At 39.0% G+C, this 24,808-nt stretch overlaps 1 protein-coding gene and 1 pseudogene across 2 annotated transcripts in view; both read left to right on the top strand.

The window, feature by feature from the left end:
• Cul4b (cullin 4B) overlaps positions 1-11,280 on the top strand; it is a 45,327-nt gene extending 34,047 nt beyond the window's left edge. For both annotated transcript variants that reach the window (XM_036174111.1, XM_036174110.1), the window contains exons 18-22: positions 1,073-1,186; positions 2,106-2,211; positions 3,708-3,880; positions 5,114-5,266; positions 8,122-11,280. In XM_036174111.1, coding sequence (XP_036030004.1) covers positions 1,073-1,186; positions 2,106-2,211; positions 3,708-3,880; positions 5,114-5,266; positions 8,122-8,217 — 642 coding nt within the window. In that variant the 3' untranslated portion in view covers positions 8,218-11,280. The remainder of the gene's footprint in view (positions 1-1,072; positions 1,187-2,105; positions 2,212-3,707; positions 3,881-5,113; positions 5,267-8,121) is intronic.
• Positions 11,281-22,778: 11,498 nt separating this feature from the next.
• Positions 22,779-24,482, top strand: LOC118574354 (annotated as a pseudogene).
• The last annotated feature ends 326 nt before the right edge of the window (positions 24,483-24,808 follow it).

Genomic DNA, 24,808 nt, shown 5'->3' with positions numbered 1-24,808 from the left:
TTTCTGTTTTTCATTTGTAAATATAAGCCTTTAAAAGGCTTATGTCAGCAAACATACCAACAAAATGAGTGTTAATATTTTATTCTTTTACTTCAACTTTCAAGTCCACTTGAGCATATTAATGAAGGTAGGTCTCTAAATTTAGTGCTATTTTCCCCGATTGTTCTTCTGTTTCTTAACTTATGACCTCTTAGTAATAATCTTAGCTGTCAAAAAATGTTGTACATATTTCACATGAAGGCAGGACTGGTGAATATGATGTATATATGAGTATCCCCTAATGCATTAGAAACTATTCCACTCAGGACCAAAACCTAGAATGTTGGATAAAGAAAGATACTGAAAGTCCTCTATGGAAAGTGTCATAAGGAAAGAATATGGTGAAGTTGAAGAGAAAGGGCAGAGCTCAAACTTTAGAAAGGCTCACATTTAGCAGATGGTAAGAAGAGGAACCTATTAAAGAAACTTGGGCAGAAGCAGCAGTGAGAGAAAGGAGTCAGTAGAATATAGAAGCCCAAGTCACCAGAGGTGAAAGAATGATTAAATAGTGGAGAAGAGCTAAAAGAGTGTAAAGATCACCAAGTCCTGTTACACTGGGGAGATTTTTACGTTAAAGAGATTGATACCTACTGGATAATCATGAAAGCTATCAGAAGTTACTTCAGATGGTGAGAGGGGCCTTTAGAGATGGCTTAGCAGTTAAGAGCACTGGCAGTTCTCAAGTTCCTGAGTTCAATTCCCAGCAACCACATGGTGGCTCACAACCATTTATAATGGGATCTGAAGCTCTCTCTATCATGCAGACAGAGTACTCATACCAAAAAAAAATACATGAGTAAATAAAAAATATGAGTGGTGAGAGGGAGGTCATTGAGGTTGCCTAGGGGTGAAGGCACTTAACACCAATCACAAAGTGAAGGAGGGAACTAACTCCTGAAAGTTGTCATCTGAACTTCATGAGCATCCTATGGCATGCACACTCTACCTCATGATCCAATAAATGAGTAAAAAAGATCTCTGAAGGTGCCATTGCATATGCAGATTAAAGAAACACTTATTTTATTTGCTTTAGATGGTAAAGCTTCAGGAAATTTTCAAGACATTTTACTTAGGCAAACACAGTGGCAGGAAACTCCAGTGGCAGTCAACTTTGGGACACTGTGTGCTAAAAGCTGAATTTAAAGAGGTAAGTGGATATATCCCAAAACTTAATTTCTGCCTTCATGTTTTATGGAAGTCAAGTCGCTTGTTTTGAAGGTTCAAGCTGCTGTTTTCTAAGTGTGGCCTTGACACCACATGGCAGAAGTGGTAGCTTATTACAGCTTTGTGTTTTTTAAGATGGTCACCTTTTTTATTTTTCGAGATAGGCAGGGTTTCTCTGTAGCTTTGGAGCCTGTCCTGGACTAGCTCTGTAGACCAGGCTGGCCTCGAACTCAAAGAGATCCACCTGCCCTCTGCCTCCCGAGTGCTGGGATTACAGGCGTGCACCACCACTGCCGGCGGTCACCTTTTCAACAATTGAGTTGGCCTTCTCTAAAATTGAAAACAATAGTCTTTCTCTACTTGTGGATGCAGAGTTCACACTGTCTTGTCAGAAATCATGTTATTGGAAGCTAGAGAACAGAGTGGAGATACAGCAATTTAAAAAAAAATTCCTTCAGCTCTTCATTACTGACCTTAACAAAGTCAAAATGCGTTTGAAAGTGAGGCATAGTGGCACAAGGTTGTAATCCTTGGAAGATAGAGGCGGGAAGATTGAGGGTTTAAGGACATACTTGGCTAAATAGCAAGTAAGTCTAGTCTGACTACATGAAACCCTGTCTGAAAAAACACAGGGACTGAGTTATTTCCATTACTTTGTTCTGTTTTAATAAGGATTATTAAAAAAACTATTAATAGGTTAATCCTTCACCTCATTTTTTGTGGAGTCATACCTAAACCTCAACCTCAAACTGCACATTTTATTGCCACCTGAAGCAGAGTTTTGGATAATGTTAATCTGTGCTTCTTAACTCACTAATTAAAAATGCTTTTCCTAGAAGAGATTTTTTTATTAATATTTCATTTTTTTTAAACTAGGCTAACCTGCTTTTTTCTCTTAACAGGGCAAAAAAGAACTTCAGGTCTCTCTTTTTCAAACCCTGGTGCTGCTAATGTTTAATGAAGGGGAGGAATTCAGTTTAGAAGAGATTAAGCAAGCTACTGGGATAGGTTTGTATTGCATCTGTCAGTATCAAGCAGTTGTAGTTCTCTACTCTGTGCAGTCACTGTGTACAGAGCTCTGGGAGATATAAGGAAGTAATCCTTTCCTCTGTACTCTCTTTTTAAAAGATTGATTGATTGATTGATTGATTGATTTATGTGTATGTTATGAGCTTGTATGAGTATATATATATATATAACATACACATGCAGGAACCCAGAAGTGGGCATTGTATCCCCTGCAACTTGAGTTACATGGTTGTGAGTCACCATGTAGGTGCTAGGAACTGGTATCTGTCTGGTCCCCTGAAAGACCAGAAAGTACTCTTCAATGGTGAGATGTCTCTCCAGCCCCCTCCTCTGTATTCTTAGCAATTCAAAAACATTAAGTACCAGTATATAGTTCTAACAAGAAGTATGTTAAGCAAGAGATCATTGTGGAAGGAGTGGGATTTGAGTTGGGCCTTCAAATTTTGGTTGGAGAGAAGGCTTGTGAAAGAAAGGAAATAGAGTGAGAAAAGGCTTGGGTGGTGTGGGTAGGAAGCGTGAAAAGTTTGTAGCTTAAAATGGTAAGCTATAAAATCCAATAGGTAAGATACATAGATAGACTGATGAATACAGCTGAAGCCTCTGCTATAGTGACTCAGAACAAGAAAAGATTCTAATCTAGAAACTATAGAGATAATTGTGACATAAGTCTGAATGGGCTGCTGGTAAAATGATTCCAACATCAGTGGAATTACTACAGCCATAGTGGAATGAAGGAGAAGGAAGACCTAAAAGATAATTTGAGGGTTTTCATTGGATTAGGTTAGTAGTGTTATTATCATCATTAGCAATGAAGCAGAGGGTTAATGGAGAATAAAACATACTGGAATGTTAATAAAATAGCCAAGTGGTGTGGGATAATGCTCTTGTACGCTGGCAAGATTTGTCACTCCTATTGGTTTAATAAAATGCTGATTGGCCAGTAGCTAGGCAGGAGGTGCAAGTGGGGTGACCAGAGTAGGAGAAGGCTGGTAAGAGAAAAGGAGAGATGGGGTCTCCAGCCAGACGCAGAGAAAGTAAGATGAGAATGTTGGACTGAGAAAAGGTACCAAGTCACATATTCAAACATAGGCAAGAATTATGGGTTAATTTAAGCATAAGAGCTAGTTAGTTATAATCCTGAACAGTAGGCCAAACGGTTTATAATTAGTATAAGCCTTTATGTGTTTATTTGGGACTGAACAGCTGCAAGTCCAGGTGGAACAGAAACTTCCATCCCCAATGTGGAGTGTCCTTTTAGTGTTTGACTTGAGAGAAGTTTTAGTAATTGTCTGTATGGGGTGACAATGCGTTTAGACAAATAGAAAAAAAAACTGTTACTGGATAGCACAAAGAGCAGGTGTTGATGACCTTGGGGAAAAAATCGAAAGTTTAATAGAGAATATGGAGAAATCAAATTGATGTAGAATGTAGTGTTCTGCATGCTACTAACAAATGACTAACCATTACTTCTTCAGAGGATGGAGAATTAAGGAGAACACTGCAGTCACTAGCCTGTGGCAAAGCTAGAGTTCTGGCTAAAAATCCGAAGGGCAAAGATATCGAGGATGGTGACAAATTCATTTGTAATGACGACTTCAAACACAAACTATTCAGGATAAAGATCAATCAAATCCAGATGAAAGAAACGGTAAACCTTTTGCTCTCTTGTCCGACTGTATTAGGTTTATGTGTGTTTATAGTAGAAATTTACAGAATAAAAAATTGTATCTGGGTGGCGGTGCTGCACGCCTTTAATTGCAGCACTCGGGAGGAAGAACTAGGCTGATCTCTGTGAGGGCAGGAAGTTCCAGGACAGGCACCAAAAGTACACAGAGAAACCCTGTCTTGAACCCCCCCCCCAAAAAAAATAAAAATTGTATTATGTGCTTGAGTGTTTTACCTGCATGTGTGTCTGTGCATCACATCAGGCATGGGGCCCATATGCCAGAAGAGGGTATTGGTTTCACTGGAGCTGGAGTTACAGATGGTTGTTAATGTATAGGTTCTCTTAAATGCTGAACCATGTTTCCAGCCCCAAAATTTACAGTTATGTTTCTAATGCTGCCATTATTATTAACATTTTCTGTGTCTATGTCTACCCAAGTACATTTTAGTATTTGATGTTTCTTTTAGTTGAGGAGCAAACATAATAGGGTTGACAGTCAACATAGTATTTGGTTGTTTTTTGATTTGTTTGTGAAAGGCACCTGATGCCCAAGGTGCCTCCCAACCACACTCACTTAATGTACATACCCCCACACATATTTTAAAAATCAACACAATGCTAAATGGCTACATAATTAATATTCTTATGTGGCCATTTTAAAAAATCTGCACATAAATCATAATCTCTAATCTTTTCCTTAAGATGAATTCATGGAAGTAAACGTGAATCAATGAGTGTGAACATTTTAAATTCTAGGGAAGGCCAAAGGACAACCTCCAGTGTCATTCTTTAGGAGCTACCCACTTGTTTCTTGCTGTGGTCTCTTACTTGCCTGGAACTCACTAATTAGGCTCGGCTGGCTAGGTTTTGAGTTCTTAGAATCTGTTTATCTGTTTTTACATGAGTTCATGAAAATTAAATTTAAAAACCAGGCCCTCAGGCTTGCAGGGCAGACACTTGACCAACTGAGTCTATCTCCTGCGTCCTCAAAGGTGATATTTTTCTGTCAATGTCTATAGGCATTGCTTTATTGGTACAGGGCAGTATGATTAGAACAGAAAGGAGCTATATTTGTCAATTTTTTTCTTCTTGTGTCTGTATTTATAACGTCCCATTTAGATGAGTCAGTGCCTTTAGAACAGTAACACTGTTATATCTCTAATGTACAGTTTGTGTTGATAATTAAGCTTGACTTCATTTGAAAACTGTTTTTAGGTTGAAGAACAAGCAAGCACTACAGAAAGAGTATTTCAAGATAGACAATACCAAATTGATGCTGCGATTGTCCGGATTATGAAGATGAGAAAAACACTTAGCCACAATCTTCTTGTTTCAGAGGTCTACAATCAGCTAAAATTTCCTGTAAAAGTAGGTGTTTGTGTGTTTCCATACTGGGATTTGTTATAAATGAAAGAGAATACATTTGATTTTAGACACTAGTCTTGCAAATATAGATTAAAGGCATAAAGCCATTTGGAACAACAAGATTTATTTCCTACAGTCATACATGTGATTCACAAAAGAATATTGTTGGCATATGTATACAACTGTGGTAAAGTGGGGAAACAATTTACAAAAGCCCCTCCCTGTACTTGAAAATTTAGTGAGTAAATATGGCTTTGAAATTTTTGAATTCACTCTATCTTTTGAGTCTTACTTTTCTGTAGATACCTTGACAATTGACATATTTGGTTATTAAATTGAGTTGTATCTTATTTAGTTACATTATATAAATGTCTTCTCAGATCTGTTACAGAGGCTGATAGGGGATCTTATTGCTAAAGGACTTTTAGTGTCTTTTGAAAATGTCTAACAATATGTTCTAGTAAACTGAACTTGGTCAGTACATTGGCTTGTTCCAAAACAAATGTCCAATAATAAAGGTGTTTAGACAAGGAGGTAGTGTATTATACTATTTTCCAAATTTTAAATGATTTCCAAACTTTTGTAATAAACATTTGATAGAGGTTGCATAGACTCCAGCTGTTAGGATTCCTAACAGCTTTGGACTTTGATAAGCTATTTAATCTTGTTGAGCTTCTTTAGAATTGATAGTTATACTTAGCTCGTACTATTATTTTGAGGCTTAAATGAGATGGGAAGTATAAAACAGTATTAAGTTTGGTATGTATGTAAGTATGTAGTACCTATTACTTCCAATAAGGTAGGTTGCTGCTTCAAAACTCAAACTGCCTCCTCATTACCACACCTGCATGCATGCTCAACTAATCATTTCACCTCTAACAAAAGTGCTTACTGATGCTAGAATGGAGGAAATCACTCACTATACTTTGATCATTACTAAGCCAAAGCCATTTGTTATTTAAACCTTGAAGTTATTAAATGGAATTTTACTTCCCTGTCTATATTACTTCATTTTATCTTTTGTTTTTGCGTTAGGGTCTTACTGTGTTCCAAGGCTGACTTTGAAATCAGCCCTTTATAGCCATCGATTCCATATCTGTGACTTCAACAAACCAAAGGTTGAAAACATCCTTTGAGAATACATTAGCGAGTCCAGGCAGTGGTGGGCATGCCCTTAATCCCAGCCCTTGGGAGTCAGAAGCAGGTGGATCTCTGTGAGTTCAAGACCAGCTAGTTCCAGGACAGCCAGGGCTGTTTTACAGAGAAACCCTGTCTTGACAAGCCAAAACCAAACAAACAAAATGTATTACCTGGCTGGGTATAGTGGTGAATGCCTTTAATCCTGGCACCGGGGAGGCAAAGGCAGGTGGATCTCTTTAGTTTGAGGCCAGCCTATTCTATATAGTAAGTTCTTGGACACCAAAGACTACAAAGAGAGAGAGACCCTGTCTCAAAAAACAAAACCAGCTAATGCATTTGTTCGGCTTTTGTTTTCGTTGGTATTTGATCTATAAATAACAGTATAAGAATTTTGGGTATTGTAAGTGATGTGGAAATGTGTCCTTTCAGACAGCACCTAGAAGCATGAGAATACAAATTTTCTTTAGCATTTTGAGATTCAGATGGAACTCAGGGCCTTGTGCTTGCTAGGCAAGCGCTCTACCACTGAGCTAAATCCCCAACTCAGTATTTGATTTTTTATATCAGGGTCTGACTGTGTAGCTCAGGCTGGCCACAAAAGTCATCCTCTTACCTCAAATTCTTCATTGCTGGGATTATAAACATGTATCAATACACCTGGCCAAGATCATTTTAAACTGTACGAGAAGATAACAGGAATTTATATGCAAATACTGAACATGGGCAGATTTTGGTATGTCAGGGTTCTAGAACCTGTTCATACCAAAGAATGTTTTTATTACTTTTATGGGCCATATACACAATATAGGAGCTTTTTTTTTTATCATTCAAGAGATGAGTATAATTAATTATCCATGCAAGGCTATAATTTTTTTTAAAAGTTGATTTTTTTGGTTTTTTTGTTTTTTTTTTTTTTTTTGCCAGAGCTGAGGACCAAACCCAGGGCCTTGTGCTTGCTAGGCAAGCGCTCTACCACTGAACTAAATCCCCAACTCAGTATTTGATTTTTTATATCAGGGTCTGACTGTGTAGCTCAGGCTGGCCACAAAAGTCATCCTCTTACCTCAAATTCTTCATTGCTGGGATTGTAAACATGTATCAATACACCTGGCCAAGATCATTTTAAACTGTACGAGAAGATAACAGGAATTTATATGCAAATACTGAACATTGGCAGATTTTGGTATGTCAGGGTTCTAGAACCTGTTCATACCAAAGAATGTTTTTATTACTTTTATGGGCCATATACACAATATAGGAGCTTTTTTTTAATCATTCAAGAGATGAGTATAATTAATTATCCATGCAAGGCTATAATTTTTTTAAAAAGTTGATTTTTTTGGTTTTTTTTTTTTTTTTTTTTTTTTTTTTTGCCAGAGCTGAGGACCAAACCCAGGGCCTTGTGCTTGCTAGGCAAGAGCTACCCTCAAACTTGTCCTCCTACCTCATCCTCCTGAACTAGGGTAGTAGTCAGGTGCCAACATATCTGCTTTTGTCCACGCTCCTCCCTCTTTCTTTTAAACACAGTGTTTCACTGTGTAGCTCTGGCTGTCCTGGAACTTGCTATGTGTAGATCAGGCTGGCCTCAAACTCGCAGAGATCTGCCTGCCTCTGTGCCATCACTCCTGGAGCCTTTTGTTCTCTTTTTTAATGGGATGTTGGTAGATGGGCTTATGTTGATTATGAGCTTTGCATTGAAAATATGCTTTCTTTTACAGCCTGCAGATCTAAAGAAGAGAATAGAATCCCTAATTGACCGGGACTACATGGAAAGAGATAAAGAAAACCCAAATCAGTACAACTATATTGCATAGAATGTTGGCCTTGGAACATTTGTTGTCATATGCTGTAGCCAATGGATAAACTAACTTGTTGAATCTCATATTATTTGACTTCTTTTATACTTCCAATGACCAAATGAAGCAGTGTAATGGAAATAGTTGCGTGGACTTTTCTCAGTGGTTAACATGCCCATTTTAAAGAGTAATACTTAACCTTTAAGAAGAATGTTGTTGAACTCTTTGCATGTTATTTAGTATGATATGCAGAAAACTCTAAGAAAGTACTCGGTCTTCATGATTCGTTTTGGAACTGGGGAAGAGACCCCTATGGCCATTAAAAAGGGGAGGGGGATTCTTATACATCATCAATGAAGCAAAAAGTTTATTTGCTTAAAGGTCACTTAAAGATACTTAAACTGCATGCAAACTTTATTTACTGTACAGAGTTCTGGATGTATTTATCATATAGAAAAACCACCCTGGACTTGGTTGTTCACCCATTTTAGGTTTCCCTTGAAAAGAAAAATAAGTTGTCATTGCTGTTGGCATTCTGTTACACTGAAGGGATTGGTTAAGAAACCTTATTTGGAAACAAGTTTTTCAAGTAGGTTGACAGTTACTTCCATAATACCTCACATCCTAAAGTTTTCCATTTATGAGTATGGGATGTGTACATAAGACTTAGCCCCAAATTTACTGTGCTGATTAACAGGTACTTATTAAAATAGATAAAATAGAAAAATTGCTGATCATCTCATACTAGAAGAACATAGTAAGAGAGGGAAATCCAGTTCTTTTTATTAAAAATGAATACAGTATGAAAATCACAGGAGACTAAAATCAACCTGTTTTGTAAATTATAGGAGCAAAAATCACCAGCTACATTTCATCATGCTTCAGTCTTTAAATGTTGTATGCACCATTTTGTCTTTAACTTGGGCCAGTTGTCAATTGTTAGAGGCTTCCTAGGATTTGCATTCCAGTTTTTTCTACTGAAGTGTTTTTTTTTTTTAAATTTTTTTGGAAGCATCTCTTCTCTTTGTTGGTAAACAAAGCTTTTACTTTCATCCACCTCCTGACTTGGAGAAACTCTACATGTGGTTCTCCCTTGTCTCACACTCCTTATTTGAAAATGTCAAGTTCTGTATTCTTTTTTTAATTGCTTGAATTTAAGAGTTCTCATAGCCACTGGACACCTGCTTTTCAGGGAAATGTCCCCAAATTGTTCACACACACACAGAAATAACCAAAGTATTGTTCTTCAAATTCAAAATGTGAGTAAAAGACTTCTCTTCATCACTAGAGGTTTTGCTCTGCATCCTGGTTTCTTTTTCTATGAAGGGAATTGATTATGGGAGAGAAGCAGACAGTTTTAGTGTTTGCTTTTAAATTAGAACTTCTTCAGTGCTTTATCCAGCAGCATATTTCCTTGTCTTTCTGGAGACAGTTAGGGGCACTGCTTAGACCTGAACCTTCAGCTTAGGAGACTTGGGGTTCTATGTCTACTATTGATGGTTCTCTTGAATTCTCAAAGACCTGTGGCCAGCTCTCTGTATTTTTCTTTAAGTTGCCCTTTTCTCTAATGCATCAACTTGCACACTGTTTGACTACATATAATATTTAGAATTAGCTTCCCAATTCTTTTCGAGCAGCTATTTCGTATATTTTTGTCCAGCTCCTCTCTGATTTCCTTACAGGAGCTCTTCTGACAAGGAAATGAGGCTGTTATGTTTACTGGACCATCAACATCAGTGTTCTGATTAATCCTTGTTGGTCTCTGAGATATGGAGACTATTACACCACTCACTAGTTACTCTGAGGAATATTTAGGTAGAGTTGTTCCTACTAAGAGGCTCTTGATACCACATTCATTATCTTGAGAGTGGGTCCCTTTTCTAGGGTTCTTAAATCCTTTGAAAATTTGATGCTGTTTCAGCTGAAAAACTAGCCAGACTATTAAGGGAAGCTGGTTAAGAAACTGAAAAAGTAATGGCAAACTACATTGCATAATTGTGAGTTTCAGTTGTTCTGTATCAGTTGAATTTTTGTGCTTTTATTCCCCTGTGTATGTGGTGGTTCTATTTTTCTCCAATAAAACTTTTATTTTAAAAAGGTTTCTTGGGGAAGATCTTTAAACTCCAAATATTGTGAGAAAATCATAAAGCTAGAAAACAAAATCTTCCTGATGACTTCCTTAATTCACATTTGACAGTTCACATTCGATTATTTTTAACCTTCTCTTTGTTATTTTGTTGGTAGTTTTGAGATACTGTGGAGGAGGCTATAGTAAAAAGATAGATAATAAAATTCCCGGCATTCTCAAAGTAGACAATTATTGCCACTTTGGAAAAATCAAGCTCAAGTATAAACATCTTTTCACTCAAACTTTCAAAGTCAGCAGTTTTATAATGTCAATATAGAAGTAGTTTAGGTTGAAGTTGGAAGAAGAGATGGTGCTTATTTTGTTACAGTGCCTGGTAATTCTGTTAATTGTTTCTGTTCTGGACAGCACACCATCACAGATATTACTCGATGTCTTCCTAACTCAGTTCCTGAGACATTTTTCTACAGAAATCTACAGACTTGAAATCTCTACCAGGAGAGGGAATGAGTTTATTCCATGTAGTCATGTATATCTAAAGGATTGACAGGTTTATTTTCTATCCTAATATCCATAAATGTTTTTTCTGTTTGAGACAGAGTCTTGTGTTTCCTAGGCTGGCCTTGAATTTGTGATCTTCTGCCTTGGGCTCTAAGTCCTGGGATTATAGCTGTTTGCTACCATGGCTTGTTCCACACATCATTAGTTGTACGCTTTTTGTCTGTTTTAATTACCACACTGTTTAATGTTGCACATGGCAAAAATGTTGCATATTTCATTCTCTCATTCACATAAAATTGCCAAAACAGCTTAAGAAGAAGGACCCAAGGGTAATGGGACTTTGTATAATTACACCTTATACAATGTCCTTTCCTAAAGCTTCACTAAAGAACTTTTGCCAGTTGCCTACAAAAACCTTGCTTTAGGTCAAGTGTAGGTGGCTCACACCACTAATCCCAGCACTTGGAAGGCAGAGCAGGTTGATCTCTTTGTCAGTTCCAGGCCAGCCAGGGCTGCATAGTGAAAGTTGTCTGAAAAACAGAAAAAACAAAAACAAAAAAACCGCAATCCTCATTTTACATTGGAACTGTTAATCTGGTTCAAATCATACTCTTTGTTCAATTATTTTTTTTCTTCCTGCTATTAGAATAAAATGTATTTCACCTTTTGAATGGACAAATTATCCACTTATACTTAAAATTTAGAAATAATGTCTAGCACAGTAAAAAAATTATTTTATAAAACTTTTATTCACTATAGAATATAAGAATGTATACTATTGGAAACATTAGAACTTAATACTTTTGCAAGCTACAAAACCATCTTTTCACCCTCTAATTCCTGTAATAACATCTCTCAGCTTTCTTTTTAATTTTCTATGGTGGTAAAATACACATAAAATTTACCATGCTAACCATTTTAAAATATCCAGTTGAGACATTCAGTGTGTTCAGTGTTGTGCAGTTATCACCACTCTGCACTTTTGGGGCATATTCATCACCTTAGAAGGAAGCTCAGCACCCATTATTAAGCAATTATTTTCCATTTCTCCTCTACCCAGCCCCCAGAAACCACTAACCCCTCTTCATGTGGATTTTCCTCCTTTAGATATCTTACATCACATGATGTTTTTCAAGGTTCATTCATATCAGGCATTCATTTCCTTTTATAACTGAATTACATACATATGTATGCACATATACATATATGTTATATATACTATACTTTTTATTGAAAGTAGTTGTTGAGAGTCTGGGTAGTTTCCACTTTTTAGGGATTGTGTACACACTTGTGTAATTCCTTATTTCACAATCTTTTGAGAGTATACACAGAAGGAAACTGCTGAGATACATGGTGATTCTGTTCCGAACTTATGAAATCCTCAAACTACACTGCTGCCAGTGGCATTCAACTTCCAGTTTCTCTGCAGCCTCATCAACGTATGGTGTTTTCTACTGTCTTCTTAGGGCCATTCTAGATGATGTGAAGTGGCTTTATGACATTTGAGAATTTTATGTAATAACTAAAAAGTTGGCATATCATCTGTTTGCCATTTGTAGCTTTTCTCTTAAATGTTTCCACACTGGCCATTTTCAAATAGGGTATCTCTCTTTTGTTACTAAATTATAAGACTTGTTCATATATTCAGATACTAGGATTTTATCAAATAGAATAGTTTGCTAATATTTTCTCCAGTTAAAAGTTGCCTTCTCTATCTTTTGCACAAAGTATTTAATTTGTATTACATTTGTGTGTGTGTATGTGTGTATATGTGTGTATATGTGTGTATATGTGTGTGTGTGCGCGCACCATGGCACATATGTAAGAGATCATTCTCACCAGATGGTGGTGGTGCATACCTGCACACCTTTAATCCCAGCACTTGGGAGGCAGACGAAGGTAGATCTCTGAATTTGAGAACAGCCTGGTCTACAGAGGGAGTTCTAGGACAGCCGGACTACATAGTGAAATTGTCTCCAAAACAACAACCAAAAAGAGTTCTCTCCTGCCTTGTAGATACCAGGGATTGAACTCAAGTTGTCAGGCTTGGCAAGTGCCTTTAACCTGATGAGCCATCTCACCAGTCCAAGAGTATTTAATGAAGTTATATTTATTACACGACTTCTTTTAGAGTAATAAATTTAATTTTTTTTCTTTTGTTGCTTTTGGTATATTGAAGAAATGATTGGCAGATTCCTGTTCATTCAGGATTTTGTTTTGTTTTGAAACAGAGTTTCTCTGTGTGTCCCTGGCTGTCCTGGAACTTGCTCTATAGGCCAGGCTAGCCTTGAACTCAGAGATCTGCCTGCCTCTATTTCCTGAGTTCTGGGATTAAAGGAGTGTGCCATCACCACCTGGCTTATTTTTTTCTTTTTAGTGTTCAGCTTTTGGTTTGGTTTGGTTGGCTTGGTTTTTGTTTGTTTGCTTTTTTTGAGTCTTCTTATGTATGGCCTGCCTCTACCTCTCAAGTACTGGGATTAAAGGTGTGCACCACTACACCCGTCAGAGTCTATGTGTTGAGTCATTATGCTTGTAGTACACTATTTTGATTACTGTAGCTCTGTACTAGATTTAGTCAGGAGGTGTGAGTTCCAACTTTGCTCTTCCTTGCGAGATGATTTTATCTACTTGGGTCACTATGTGAACTTTAGCAGGAGCATTTCTATTTCTGTGGAAAGGCTTTTGGAGGTTTTGATAGGAATGTCTTGAAGAGTATTGCCATCTTAATATTTTAAGTCTCCTAATGACTTATAAAATGTATATTTAGGTCTTTAAAATTTCAGTTAGATTTGTACTTCCCATGTAAAGTTTTATGTTACTCCCTAAACATACCCAAATATTTTACTCTAATGCTCTTATGAATGAGATTATTTTCTGAACTTACACATGCATTGCCAGTCTATATAACCATCTATAACTAATATTTTATATAATAGTTTTGTATCTTCCATTTTTCATTGACTTGTTGGTGCTAATATATTAGCATCTTAACTATCTACAAAGAGTTTCTTTCTAGTTTGGGTGCTATTTTCCTCTTGCCTGGTGTGTAAGCCTAGTGTGTAACTGGAGCTTCTATTACAACTTTGAATAGAGTTGGGTCAAGTCAGTAGCTTTGTAGGAACTTCATAAATACCCATTATGAGAACAGGAAGTTTCTTTTCAGTCCTAGTTTTGGGAGTTTTATTTTTATAAATAATTTATTCATATTTATATGTGTGTTTGCCGGCATGTATACATGTGCCATATGTACATGTGACATATGTACATTCATGTTACCTGCAGAGGCTAGAGGAGGACATTGGATCTCCTGGAACTGGAGTTATAGACAGTTGTGAGCTGCCATGTGGGTTCTGGGAATTGAACCCAAGGTCCTCTGCAAGAGCAGCCAGTGCTTTAACCACTAAGCCATTTCTCCAACCCCTGGAGTTTGAGTTTTAAATCATTAAACTATGTGGAACTTTATCAACTAGCTTTCTGTACTAGTTGAGATAATTGTGGTATTTTCTTTCATTGTGTTAATGTGTACTACATTGAATTCCTTTTCATATGTGCAATGATTCTTCTACCCTTAGTAAAACACCACCTTTTTTGATGTGGATTTGCCTGTAGTGTTGAGAATTTTTGCATAAGTGTTCATAAGAAATATTTCTCTGTGGTATTCTTTCTAAAAGTATTTTATGATATTTGGTGGGGGTTGTGTACATGCCAAGATGCTTATATGGACCTTAGATGACAACTTGCATGGACCCAATATGTGGGTCCCAGGGGTTGATCTCCACCAGTTTTGTACCTTTGTCTGCTGAGCCATCTCAGCAGCCTGTAGTATGCTTACTGTATCTTTGATACCAGGTAATACTGGCTTCATAATAGGAGCTACTGTTTATTCTTCTAATATTTGGAAGACATAGAGAAGAGCTGGCTGTTAAATACTAATACCCTCCTTTAAATGTTAATAGAATTTTATATTGTGAAGCAGTATGATTCTGGACCTTTCTTTTGGTGAAGGCTTTTGGTTATTGATTGGATTTCTCTTTTTCTTTTCTTTTTTTTTAAATTTTTTTTTCTATTGGGGGCATTGTTTCTTTGTTAGTATGGTTTCACAGAGCTAGCCTGGAACTCTGTAGCCCAGACTAACCTCAAACTTGAGGCAGTCCAGCCTCTACCTCTCTCCTGAGTGGTGAGGTTACATAAATGAGTCACTTGTGGCTTTGTTTCAACTGCTTGCTGATCTGTTTCTATTAAAATGCCTTCTCAAAAAAAAAAAAGCTTTTAACACTATTTTATTTCTTCATTTTGTGTGTGTGTGTATGCACATGTGTATGTGTGTACAACATTGTATGTGGAGCGCAGAGGACAACTTGTGGATGTTGGTTCTCCGCCATGAGGATTCTGGGGATCACACTCAGTTTGCCAGGTTTGGTGGCAAGAGCCTTTGCATTTTCTATTGTGTTTACTTTTTATTTATTACCTCTCTTATATCCTTGTCTTTGAGTTTATTTTCCTTCTGGTTTTGTTCTTTTGGGGGTGTGTGTCACGTATGTGTTCTTGTGTGTGCCAGCAGCAGAAATGTGTATGTGTGTACAAGTGGAGAACAGCAGTTAGTGTTGGGTATCTTCCTTTATTGCTCTTAGTTTCTGAGACAGGGTTTCACTGCACCTGGAGCTCACCAATTCAGCAACACTGGCTGGCCAGCAAGCTTCAGAGCTTCTGGCTATGCCTGTCCTGCACTGGGACCATATGCATTCTCTGCCATGAGTTCAGGGGATTCAAACTCAGGTCCTCACTCACACTTGGGCAGTAAGCACTTTACTGATGGAATCATCTCTCTACCTCACCCCCGTTGTTTTGGTTCTTACATAAAGCTACCTTGTTGATTTGAAATCTTGTGTAGTATAGGCATTCACAGTGAATACATGTCTCTCAATACTTTTTTGCTGCATCCCATCAGTTTGCTGTGTTGATTTTTGTTTTAAAATAATTTTTAGATTAGCTCATTGGTTGTTGGAAAATGTTTAATTTCCATATAGTGTGAATTTTCTAGTTTTCCTGTTAGCTGATTTTTAATTTCAATTTTTTTCATATTCAAGGAATTTTATTTAATTAAATTTATGAGTGACACCTATTGTCCAATGCAGTTTAAATTTTTAATTCATACTCTTTAAAATTTAATTTCAAATTCTTTAATTACATTTTGTGTGTGTGTGTGAAAGTGTCTCTGTGTAGCCTTGGTTGACCTGGAACTCATTATGTTTTCCAGGCTGGCCTCAAAACCTCACAGAGATCTGCCTGCCTCTGCCTCACAGTTGCTGGGATTGAAGGCATGTGTAACACCTTACATTACATTTTTATTAATTTATTTTTGACGTTATGTGTATATGTGTGGGCATGCATGAGCCGTGGCCCATGTGTGGTCAGAAGCCAACTTGCAGGAGTCAGTTTTCTCCAAGTGGATCCTGAGGGTCCATTTCATCCATTCATCTTCTGAGCCGTCCTGCTCGCCTTGATTTCTAATCCCCTTGTGACAGAAGTACTGTTTCATGACATTCTTTGTTGTAAACTTGAAACTTATGTGGCCTAACAAATGATCTAGCCTAGAGAATGTTCTGTGGAAACTTGAGGAGAGCGTCTGTGCTGCTTTGAGTGGAGTGAGTATTCTCTGTTATATCTGGGAAGGCAGATAGGTTTGAATCATTTCCATTCACTTTCCCTATTCATCTTTTATCTGTAGGGCATTGGAGTCTTTGGAAATCTTCAGCTGCACTTGCACACCGTTTCTCCCTTCAGTTCTACCAATTCTTGCTTCGTGTATTTGGGATAGGTGTCTACGTTTATAATTATTCCATCCTCACCTTTTAATGTCATTCCTTATGTAATGTGCAGAGTTTTCACTCACATATTTTATCTGAAGTTAGTAGAGATATCTTAGCTCTCGTCGATTTACAGTTTATATGTTGTCTGTGCACCTGCCCTTTCTTTTCATAATGTTTGTGTCTGTAGGCAGTCTGTAGTTAGATTATATTTTTAAATTCAGTTCCCCAGTCTCTCCCTTTCCAAATAAAGTGTTTAATTCTTTTACATTTAAAATAATTACTGATAAGAGGACTTTTTCATTTTTCCATTTTCTATAATGTCTTTTTTGTTCATTAACACCTTTAATAGTACCTTTAGTAGTACAAAATAGATTTTGAGTACTGAAGAAATGGATACTGAACTTTGACATTGTACATTTGGTTTTAGGTTGAATGTATAGTTTAAATCTTAAACATCTAGAGATAGCAATATATAACTATTCTTTATAGGGGGTAAGAAAATAGTTTATTCTGAGCAACATATAAATGACCATGGCAAGGGATATGAATTCGTTATTCCCAGGAACTTCTTCCACTGTGGAAGAGGTTGTGTGACCTTTTGTAGTCACTGAACAAAAGAAATGTTAAGAATCAATCTGCTTACTGAGTCTACTGGTGGGGGCATCTAGTAGGTGGACTACAACTGAGCAGGGACATCTCTTTAATAGGTTTCAGATGCCACAGCATTCTAAACTTCAGGGTTGGTGGAAATGAGAGGTCGCTATGCTTAATTGCACATTCCAGAGTTTTGCTTAGCAGTCACCAAGCTGTTAAGTCAGAATTGGAGGTTGGTAGTAAAGGGCTATTTAAAGGACCTAAAGGGCTGGCGAGATGATTCAGTAAAGTGCTTGCCTTGCAAATGTGACAACCCAAATTCAATCCCTAATGCCCTTTTTAGAAAGCTGAGAGTGGTGTTGTATTCCAGCACTGGGAAGGTAAAGTGGTGGCCAATCAGCCTAACCTACTTGATGAGCTCCAATTCAGTGAGAGACTGTCTCATTAATGTTCGTGACACCTGAGGAAAGACACTCGAGGTGACCTGACCTGTCTTCCATGTGCATATGGAAATATGTGCAATGCATTGTGCACATACAAATAAAGGAGAACTGAAGGTGGTCCCAGATATTAGCTCTCAATCTGCAGTATTTCACCTCTCCATGGCACTAGTGTTGTAGTCACACAAAATAATCTGCAGGACTAATGTTTCTTCAGAGAACTTATACTCACACCCATAAACCCAGGTAGAAGGGAAGCTGTGGGATCTGCATCACTTTGGATGCTGACAACCCTGCAGCAAACTCAACAGCCATTTACCAAGGCATGCGTGCCAAACTTGCAGTGTTCCAGTTAAGGAGCTGAATAAAAAAAACAACAGTATTCTTACTTAATGAGGATTGCCAAAGCCATATGAACTTGGAAAGCATTTGGGTTATTTTGGGCACTTCTGAGAAAATAGTGTGTTTTGCTTTGAGACAATTGAGTAGGATTCATTTACCAGTCAGAGGTAGGAAATACATACATGCAACACATGCAGATGCAGAGGTCTGACAGACTTCATCTAAAACTTCCAGGCAGCTGTTAGGTGCTGTAACAGAAGCCACAGTAGTTAGGAAAAGGAAAAGAACAGCTGAATCTTAAATTGCTTCTAGCATACAGCAGTTCACATGGCTAATGCTTCTTACCTACGTTTGTGAGAAAAAATTACTTGCTCAGTTTTCCAAAAAAAAAAAAAAAAAAAGTTTTGCCCTTCTGCTGAGTATTATCCCCTACAGGGAGTTTGGGGGTCCTGTCTGTGGATTGCTGTTGGTAACTCTTAGGAAGAATCTGGACTAAATGTCTTAGGAGTGACCAAGGAGCTCTAACAGCTGCCAGAATGTCTCCACATACTGTCAGGTGGATAGCATGTGTTGTCTATTTCTGATTGTTTTTTTTTTCTTTACGGCATCAGGTAATTTCAGTGGTGCCCAAGTCCTTTGCAAGCCACAGAGCCTCAAGTTAAAGTGACTGTAGAGTTGAAGTGGGGAGGAGTGGACAAGAGGGATGGAGGAGGTATTGGAGATTCAGAGGGGAGTATATGGGGATCCAGGGGAACAGAATTGAAGATTGAAACATGCAGTAAGGAGAATCGGAATCATGCTGAAGGAAAAACTCATGGGAATTAATTTGAAGGAGTTGCTGATGTTTCACATCACATAAAAGTGTGCCCAATGTGGCAATGTTGGCAGAACAGTGTATAATGGTTCAAGAAGAATGTGGGGGCTCAGGGTGTATGGAATTCGCTGGTACTTAAATAGCACGTATGAACTCCTGAGTTCAATCCCCAGTATGGAGGGAGGTTTCAGTTTGAAATTGACAATGTTCTCATGCGAGGGACATTCAGAGCACGGAGTTGCTGTAATCTCTGTACTTGGAGAATGAGGCAAAAACTCAGGAGTGGATGCCAACCCAAGCTGCAGAGTGAGACCCTGTGTCAGAGCAACAACAGAAGCATTTCTAGCAGTAATGAACTTCTTTGAAAACTAGATACACCAGTCAACTGACTGATAAGCAGACCAGCATTTCAGAATGCGAGAGGAATCTCCACAAAGGGTACAAAAATGTAGTCCTGTCAAACTTCCTGAGCTGCTTCCAAAGACTACTTGCAGTAGTCAATAGGATGCTAGCTGAAAGAGGTTATGACTCATACTTCAAACTGACCTTTCAGTGTTTACACAGCCCTGATAACCCATGTGCCCTGACACAAAGCCACGGGGGAAGAACAGCTCCAGAGATATCAACCAAACACGGCATAACCAAGTTACAATAAGATAACACAAACCCTCATATCAAGGCCGGAAGAGGCAACCTGGTAGGAGGAAAATGGTCAGAGACACCCCACTTCCCCTGTTGGGAGTTCTACAAGAACACCAAGCTATACAACCATAAGGTGTTGGTTGTTTTTGCTCTTTTGGGGGACCCAACACCCAGCTCTCAAATAAAAAAAATAAATCGCACACAAAGGCTTATTCTTATGAATGCCCAGCCTTAGCTTTTTTTTCTTTCTTGCCAGCTTTCCTTAACTTTAATTTATCCCATCTACCTTTTGCTCTGGGCTTTTTCCTTTTCTTCTGTAGATCTTACTTTCACTCTTATTCTGGCTGGCTGGGTGACTGGCTGGCTGGCTGGCTGGGTGGCTGGCCCCTAGCGTCCTTCTATCCTTGTTCTCTTACTCCTCTATCTCCCCCCCCCCCCGACTTCTTTCTTTCTGCCTGCCAGCCCTGCCTATCCTTTCTTCTGCCTTGCAATCGACTGTTCAGCTCTTTATTAGACCATCAGGTGTTTTAGACAGGCAAAGTAATACAGCTTCACAGTGTTAAGCAAAAGCAACATAAAAGGATGCAACACATCTTTTGTATCATTAAGTGCCCACAGCACAAGCAAATAATATTCTACAATAAAGTATATGCAGAGGACCTAGTTCAGACCCATACAGGGTCCATGATTGTCACTTCAGTCTCTGAGCCCCATCAACCCACCCACAAAACCTTTGACCTGCGTTGTCCTCCCTGAAAGATGTGTTGGGGAAATGGTGGCACAGAACTTGTGGGAGTGGTCAACCAATGACTGCTCCAACTTGAGGCCACCAGAGGGAGCCCAAACCTAACACTGCCTGGATAGCCCAGAGACCAAGAATAGAACCAAACATGGCTGTCGCCCCCCCCCCCCAAAGTCAATGAAATTATTCCATAATGGTAGTCTGTTTTTGCCTTCTTAAGCATAGTAAGCAGAGATCTAAGTGGGTAGTGTTTGATATTAATTTTGACCCCTTAACACCTGCCAGTATTCCCAGGGCTCTGGCAACTTCCAGAGTGAATAGGATGCCCTAGAGATGTCATTGTCCACACCTAAAACTACAGAGCAATAAAAATAGTATTCTCTCTACTCCTGCTTAGCCTGAAGCTCACTATTAGGCTGGACTGAAACTTGTGATCATCCTCCCTCTGCCTAGGAATACAGGAGTGCACCCCCATGCCTGGCTTACCCTTTATAGTTCATATTTGGGTGGATTCTTGTAACAGCCAATTTGCAAGGGAAAAACCTAAGTCATAGTATGTGTGTCTGTTGTGTACCTGGAGATACCTAAGGAAAAGATGAGGCACTTTCTCCCCCCCTTCTTGGTCTCTTGCTTTGTTTCTAGAATTCTATTTTGATTCATTTATGTTCCTGTGTATCTTCTAGTTATCTATTTCTTTTAACAAGATTTAATTCGCTTTATTTTTCTTGTATAAAAACCCCATTTGGTAACCACAGCTGAAGTCTGAGCCCTCTGAATTGAGTCTCTGGTGTGGGTTTTCACAAGATGGTCAGTGAATTCCTGGTAAGGAGACTTAGTGAATAGTTTCTTTCCAGAGGTCAGGGGTCAAGTAGTTGTAGGTCTTGGATATGGCATCAAAGGAGACTGTATTAGTCAAGGTCCTCTAGAGGAACATAACTAATAGAATGCATATATATATATATATATATATATATATATATATATATATATATATACACACACACACACATATACATGCTCACTATATAATTTATCTAGTAATCAAGAGAGGTTCATTTCTGGGATAACTTACTTACAGGTTCAGGGAGAGATGAGGTACCATCCAGGGGAGAACTCTCGCTTGGTGTCCCATCCAGCTTCCAGGACCACAAGGTATCCAGAAGGGGCTAAGGGGCTCCCTCTCAGACGCAGGTCAGGGGCAGGTGTGGCAGTTACCTGCTGTCACTCTAGGGGCAATGTTTCAAGATCAAAGCTGGAACAGCTACCCACTACAATTTATATTATGTTTAAAATAATATAAATATATTATTTATTATATATGCTAATATTTTATATTTAATATATATAGGGGATTTATTAGAATGGCTTATAGGCTGTGGTTAAGCTAGTTCAACAATAGCTGTGTTAGTAGACATTCTTCCTCTTCAAAGTTATTTTCACAAAGTTCATTTATTAAAACTGTCTCAGGATGTTGTCCAGGTTGGCCTCCTGTGATCACACATCTACATCTACCTTCCAAGTGCTAAAATTACAGATGGTGCCCACCAAGCCTAGCAATCAGAAACTTTTACCATTATACATTATGTGCCTGCTAATATATAGAGAAAACCTTTCTCACAGTTGAATTCAATTTTATCTTATTTTTTGGTTGTTGTGTAGACAGGCTCTCTATAGCTTAGATTAACCTTAACCTGCAGCAGTCTTGCCTCAGCCTCTTGAGTGATAGGACTACAGTTTTGAGCCACCATATTTGGTTTCATGGGGTTTTTTTTGTTTTGTTTTGTTTTGTTTTTGAGGTGTGTGTGTGGGGGTAGTGTTTTGGCTGGCATGTAGTCTGTGTACCACGTGCATGCCTGTGTCCACAGAGGCCTAAAGAGGGCTTCAAATTCCCTGCAACTGGAGTTATAAGCAGTTGCTAGTCATCATGTAAGTGCTATGACTTGAACTCAGGTCCTCCAGAAGAACAACCAGTGCGTTTAACTGCTGAGCCAGCTCTCTAGTCACAAGAAGTTCGTGTTTCTTAATCAATCCAAAACATAACAAGACACTCTTAAGTTGGAAGTAATATTTTTGATTGTTTTTGTTCTTTTGGGGGGCCCACTACCCAGCTCTCAAATAAATTACACACAGAGGCTTATTTTTAATTATAAATCCATAGCCTTAACTTGGCTTGTTTCTAGCTAGCTTTTCTTAAATGAACCCATTTGTCTTTTGACTCTGGGCTTTTACCTTTCTCTATTTCTGTATTACCTTTCTTTATTTCTGTATACCTTTCTCTATTTCTGTATTACCTTTCTTTATTTCTGTATACCTTTCTCTATTTCTGTATTATCTTTCTTTATTTCTGTATACCTTTCTCTATTTCTGTATTATCTTTATTTCTCCATTGTTGTGCAGCTGGGTAGCTGGCCCCTGATGTCCTCCTCCTCCTCTGGCTCCTTCTTCCTCTTTTCCCAGATTTCTCCCTCTATATATTCTCTCTGCCTGCCAGCCGTGCTTATCCTTTCTCCTGCCTTGCTATTAGCTGTTCAGTTCTTTATTAGACCATCAGATATTTTAAACAGGCACAGTAACACAGCTTCACAGAGTTAAACAAATATGACATAAAAGTCACACACCTTAAAACAATATTCTACAACATAGTATAAATATCACAATAAGTTAATTTAAGGTACCCAACTTTTTTATTGATTAAAACCCCCTCCCCCGTGTGTGCTCTTGTCCATTGTTATATATCAGAATTTTTGTTTTAGACTAAGCATGAATAGCATAATAGCACACACCTGTAATCCTAGCACTTGGGAGGTGAAGGAGGACCAGGAATATGAGTTCATCTTCAGCTACACAGTATTTGAGTCCAGTCTGGGCTCCATGAAACCCTGCTTCAGAAAACAAACAAAAAACTGACCGGTTTTTGTAAACTGCTGTATAAATAGGGTCAAGGGCTACATAATGGGAGGAATTCACTGAGTTTGTTGCTGTATTATGGATGCGGATCTTCAAAGAGTATTTGTCCTGCCTCTCAAATTCAGGCTATTGCAATACCAGTCTTCAGAGACCCTGGTGACTGTAGCGTCATAAGTAATTACAGAGGGCTGTCCAGGCCGCGTCCACCTGCAAGCACAGGTCTCTCGCGGCTCGCTCTTCACCTCTCCACGCCCACCACCAGTTCGCCATGGATGCCAATATCTCTGCCCTCATTGTTGACAATGGCTCCGGCAGTGCAAAGCCGGCTTTGTGGGCGTTGATGCTCCCCAGGCTATCTTCCCCTCCATTATGGGCCACCCTAGGCACCATGGTGTGATGGTGAGCATGGGACAGAAGGACTCCTACATGGGTAATGAGACCCAGAGCAACAGAGGCAGTTCTGACCCTGAAGTACCCTATTGAATACGGCATTGTCAACTGGGACGATATGGAGAAGATTTGGCACCACACCTTCTACAACCAGCTGCATGTGGTGTGCTGTTCATTGAGGCCCCCTTAAACCCCAAGACCAACCGTGAAAAGATGACCCAGATCATGTTTGAGACCTTCAACAACCCAGCCATGTACATAGCCTTTCAGGCTGTGATGTCCCTGTATGCCTCTGTTGGAACCACTGGCATTGTGATGGACTCCATCTATGAGGGCTACGCTCTCCCTCATGCCAAGCCTGAATCTGGACCTGGCTGGCCGGGACCTGACAGACTACCTCATGAAGATCCTAAGTGAGCATTCCTACAGTTTCACCACCACAGCCAAGAGGGAAATCATAGGTGACATCAAAGAGAAACTGCTATGTTGCCCTGTACTTCAAGCAAGAGATGGCCACTGCTGCATCCTCTTCCTCCCTGGAGAAGAGCTACGAGCTGCCCGATGGCCAGGGCATCACTGTTGGCAACAAGTGCTGCCCTGAGGCTCTTTTCCAGCCTTTCTTCCTAGGTATGGAATCTTGTGGTATCCAAGAAACTACATTCAATTCCATCATGAAGTGTGACATTGACATCAGCAAAGACCTCTATGTCAACACAGTGCTATGTGTGCTGCTCGAATGCAGGAGATCACTGCTCTGGCTCCCAGCACCACCGTGAAGATCAAGATCATTGCTCCTCTTGAGCACAAGTACTCTGTGTGGATTGGTGGCTCCATCTTGGCCTCACTGTCCACCTTCCAGCGGATGTGGGTCAGCAAGCAGGAATACTATGAATCTGGCCCCTCTATCATGCACCGCAAATGCTTCTAGGCGGACTGTTACTAAGCGCTACATTTTACACCCTTTTTTGACAAAAACCTAACTTGCGCAGAAAAAAAAAAAAAAGAGACAACATTGGCATGGCTTCACGGCTTTGTTTTTTTTTTGGGGGGGGGGTTGTTGTTAAGGGAAGTGGGGGTAGGCCCTGCCTCAACTTAGTATGCCAGGCTTTGTTGACTACCCAAGGGAGGCCTTACCCCCTCTGAGGAGTGGATGAGGGTGGGATGTGGGGGAAATGAGGGGCTGGGAGAAGGGGAGAGAGGAGGAACTGGGGTTGGTATATAAAATGAAAAAAATTTAAATAAAAATTTTAAAAGTTTTTGGTTTTTTGTTTTGTTTTGATGCTTTTGACTCAGGATTTAAAAACTGGAACGGTGAAGGTGACAGCAGTCGGTTGGAGCAAA

Source organism: Onychomys torridus, chromosome X (genome assembly GCF_903995425.1).
Source record: "Onychomys torridus chromosome X, mOncTor1.1, whole genome shotgun sequence".
NCBI classification, from domain to species: Eukaryota; Metazoa; Chordata; class Mammalia; order Rodentia; family Cricetidae; genus Onychomys; species Onychomys torridus.
Note: the sequence above shows the minus strand (reverse complement) of the source record. Positions and strands in the feature narration are given on the sequence as shown.